This window comes from Papaver somniferum, chromosome 6, assembly GCF_003573695.1.
Source record: "Papaver somniferum cultivar HN1 chromosome 6, ASM357369v1, whole genome shotgun sequence".
NCBI classification, from domain to species: Eukaryota; Viridiplantae; Streptophyta; class Magnoliopsida; order Ranunculales; family Papaveraceae; genus Papaver; species Papaver somniferum.
This window is the reverse complement of record NC_039363.1, coordinates 12,032,095-12,036,371: the sequence shown is the minus strand read 5'-3', so window position 1 is coordinate 12,036,371 and position 4,277 is coordinate 12,032,095. Positions and strand designations below refer to the sequence as shown.

Below are 4,277 nucleotides of genomic sequence, written 5' to 3'. Positions count from 1 at the left end.
TAGGACCCTAAATTACTAAAAATATATTTGTGACTGTATCGTAGGATCTATGTGAGATAATATGTATTATAAAAATTAAAGTGAAATCCTTTAAGTATAAAAAATTATTAGAATAATGAAAAAGTAAGAGAGATGAAGATATAAAAAATACATTAGATTATTTGTAAATAATGAGAATTCCGCCGGCGGTAAAATCTCTATCGCTCAATGTAATCTCTATCGTGTATGTCCTATATATTAGTGTATTTGACATATAGGCATATATGTTTGGCACTTTGGCATATCCATAATGGGTGCATATATAGAAAATTTTGGTGTTTGACATACCCGTAGCCTTACAATGCAACCTATAGTCATGTCATTTTTGTTAGATATTTTCAATATTGTTTGCCGCTATCAGGGGGGGTCCGGGGGCGTAGCCCTTCCCGGCTGTGTTCGACCTATTTCGATTTTTCTGGTTTTGAATTTTGAAAACCTATTTCGATTTCTAGAAATTTCTAACGACACGTCTATTCCCATAGGGTTTTCTTCCCAAGAGAAACCATTAATGGATGCCCGTTGAAAGCGTCTGTTGGAGATGAAACGACACCTCCAAAAGGCATGAATTCCTCTTTAAATAGCGAAGGCTTTCTCCCATATCAATCATCAAAAATTCTTTCTCTCTATGCATCTTCAGAATCAACTACAGTGTGTTCTTGGTTGGCGTCAAGAGAGTACAACCTTTGAATCCAACAACGTTGTTAGGGTTTCACTGTATGCTGACAGCAATGACCGATAGTACTCGCTAATTTATTGGGAAGGGTCGAAATAATTGCTTAAAAGAATCACAAGGCCTTGAAGCTCCAGTGATACAACATTCTTTTGGTTGTTTGTTTTCATCCTCTATTACCCTGATTTTCCAACAATTTTGCCAATGATTTCCACACATTCTGGTTCCTTGGACCTTAATCTCTCCTTACCTTAAGCGTTAACAGTAAGCATGTATTAAATTCACCTTCTTCTTGTTCTGTTCTCTCTCTCTCTGTTACGGAAATAAGTAGAAAAAGGAGACTCGTGGTGTAAAGTGTAAACTCTCCTGCTATTTATACCAAAAAAATTGAAGAATCTGCAAATGATAAGCAGTATTCCTCGTTTTCCCTCTCAGTGCCACAACGGAAACTTTGATAAATCAGCCGGAGGAGCTCTAGCTAGAGTGTAACTTGTCTGTCACAACCAAAAATATGATGTCGTCGATAACAAAAGAAAATCATGTCATTCGAACTCTCCTATTAATCATAATCAGAGAAATAAAAAGATAGTTTATTCAGTTTATGATGTCATGCATGTTTATATGGTGTGCTGTAAAAAAATACTCGTGTATTAGACGAAAATTGAAACAGTGAGATTGATATAATCCCATTGTTGTGCTGTTTCCTTAGATCATGGGCTACGGAATCGAATAAGGATATTTGGATTGAAATTCATTAACAAAGTGCGACTTTGCTTTGGTTTGTCTTTTGGTTCAAGAGATTATCGAGTTTTTATCTGAAGTTCTACACTACAGCACTCTAGAAATGTTATCAACATTACAACCCAACTTAGTGAGCTTGTCAGCTGTGGAGGCAAGAAATCCAAACAAAGAAACTAATCTTTGTTGGAATTTTTAAGTGCCAAACCTTTGATGCAGGGAAGTTGCCAGTTCTTGTTTCTCGGCGGTTCTTGTTAACGGCATGAAGACAGAGTGAACCAAAATTTTGCCTCATGCCCCAAATTCTGCACAGATTGCGACCGTCATGTTTATCTTTTCTTTCTCCCAGAGGCTGATCCACTTGGATCATTACATTATTGATCAGCAAGCACCAACTGGGTTGTTCAAAATGGTAAACAGTAGACCTTTCACAAGCTTATACTCCATCATCAATCATTATCTTCATAATGAAAATATCTTACAAACTTTGTTTTGAAAGAAACACAATGATAATAATAATAATAATATTAGGTAACCACCAAACTACAACTGTTAGAAAAATATATTGGAAAAGTCAAGAGAAGAAATTTTCTTTTGATATTAACATAACACCCCACCAGGATCAAGTTGTGACTTAGAGAAAAAAAAGAAGAAGAGTACTTCTCACATTTATACATTTGAGGTTGCATTTCTTCTCATTTTGCAGAAACAAGTGAACCCAAATTCTATTTATAGTTCATTTTTTTTGTCTACACAAAACACTGATAGAGCAATCTAACAGTGTTCCCAAACTACCATGAGAAAACCTTGACGACGTTTACAAAAGAAAAAGGAAAAACACCTGTGAATGGTTTATGAACTCCCAAAATGAACGTATGTTCTCAGCTTTTGAAAGGCAAATGATGGCCACAGACTGAAAGAGGCTCGTCGGACTTGATTCTTGTCAAGTCACAGAATTGAGCATGAACACCTGTTGTTTGCCGCATCGGAAAGTTGTTTCTCTGTCAAAAACATCCTTTTGTTAGTAGCTCAAAACAAGTAAACAAGGTGCATAAAACCAACACTAGTTGACCACAGGCTCTACTCTCTAGCTAGCATATGTGGCAGGTGCAGAGTGTGCTCCTCCGCATATGCCAACCCACCCAAAACTACTGATGCGGCTAAATTAGGCCAAAACAATCCATTTGTGTTTGCAAGAATCAAGACACTCATAGGTATACAGAAAACATATCAAGGCTTTATACGGTTCTAAGAAATTACCATTTTTCTTGTCTACCATTGGGTGTTGAACAACAACATGCATAGTTATGGTTCCTCCTGGCATCTCACCAACTGGTACCCTAGACTCGGTGAGAGTTTTGTTGTTCTCCAAGATTCTTCCTGCGTTTATCAGCTTCACATCACTTATTGCCTTTGGACCATTTTGTTTACCTACATCGCAAAACAGCTTCAGTAACAAAATAAAGAGAAAATGAAACAGAACACCAAGTAAGCCCAAATTAAACACAACAAGAACAAAAGAAATGATAGCATCATGAACAACAATAGTCTTAACCAGCTCATCGGCTAATATGGTGATTTACAATTTTCTAGTCCAATTACAGAATTCGGCAGGAGACCTCAGTCGCACCAACAAAAGCTCATGAAATTGAAGCTAATTGCTAAAAGATAACTACCAAAATGGGTTAAACTCCTCATTTTTGATCATATAAACACCACAAATAAACAAGCTAGCTAGGTTTTCTCCCTTGGCGAAATTTGGACTTTCTAAGCATTATGCAGTCACTAGAGCAACAAATGAAAATGTTATTCAGCAGTTCCAATCAAACACGGCATCTTTAGACCATAAAATGATGATAATCCACACACTTACAACACAATCAATTTATAGAGTTCATCACAAACCATCAACTACAGACATAGAACATGAATGTTTCAATACTAAAAGCCATAAAAAATCCAATTCAATCAAAGCAAAAAAGGAAACTAAACAAAAATAGAAAATAAGGGGGGCAAAGAATACAACCTTGAGGCCATTGAGAAATGATGATTTCTTTCAAAGATCCGACAGTTGTAGTTGGATTATACTTATTTGGACCAATATCACTTCCATCAGCAAGTCTAAATTTCAACTCAATTAATTCTTCTCCACCCATTTTATCATACCCCTATTCCCTTTTCTCCTCCTTCCTAAACAAGATCTTTACCCGAAATTAAAAAAAAAAAAAAAAATCTCTCTTAATTTTGACTAAAAACAAAAACCCACATCAGAATTCATGATTAATCAATGAAGTAATGAACCCATCACTAAATTGTTGAGATCTTTTCTCAAATCAGAAAAGTCAGCAGCAGCAGAAACAAAAACACAATATTTGACTTTCCTCAGATGGATATAACAACAATAAATGAAATTCAGGCAGAAAAAAAGATTTATTTGATTCAGGACTGAAAAATCTAAGAAGCCATTAATGGATTTGTTTCCTCTTTAAAAGAAAAAACACATCTGAGATTTCTGCAATAAATTATAGGGAGATAGAAATAAATTAAATTAAAATCTTTGTTGGTGGATTCTTCAACTTTTCAATCACCTTCACCTTTAATAGTGTGTCTCTAGTACAACCCCCCCTTTTATTGCTGTGTGTGTACTGAAAAAGTAAAAAACGAACCCAAATGCCAAGTCTCTTTCAGACCCTCTGTAACAGAAAATGAAACAGAAAAATGACACCTTTTTTTACTCAGGACCAAGGTAGTTAATTTCGGATTCCGGTTTATCTCGGTCCCGAGCGAGACACTGGTACAACATTGTCTCGGGGAGATTCCGTTTTCAAAT

General features: G+C 35.8%; 1 protein-coding gene across 1 annotated transcript; it reads right to left on the bottom strand.

The window, feature by feature from the left end:
* Positions 1-2,010: 2,010 nt before the first annotated feature.
* LOC113286932 (membrane-anchored ubiquitin-fold protein 3-like) lies at positions 2,011-4,058 on the bottom strand. Its single transcript, XM_026535576.1, has 3 exons — positions 3,474-4,058; positions 2,708-2,878; positions 2,011-2,448 (listed from the first exon to the last, which is right to left on the bottom strand). The coding sequence occupies exons 1-3, from the start codon at positions 3,601-3,603 to the stop codon at positions 2,396-2,398; spliced, it is 354 nt and encodes a 117-aa protein (XP_026391361.1). The 5' UTR covers positions 3,604-4,058; the 3' UTR covers positions 2,011-2,395.
* Between the last annotated feature and the right edge of the window lie 219 nt (positions 4,059-4,277).

Coding starts and splice junctions, on each gene's coding strand:
- LOC113286932 (XM_026535576.1), bottom strand. CDS start 3,603: ATGGGTGGAGAAGAATTAATTGAGTTGAAATTTAGACTTGCTGATGGA. Junction 2,879..3,473: donor CATTTCTCAATGGCCTCAAG/GTTGTATTCTTT, acceptor TTTGCGATGTAG/GTAAACAAAATGGTCCAAAG. Junction 2,449..2,707: donor AATGGTAGACAAGAAAAATG/GTAATTTCTTAG, acceptor TGTTTTTGACAG/AGAAACAACTTTCCGATGCG.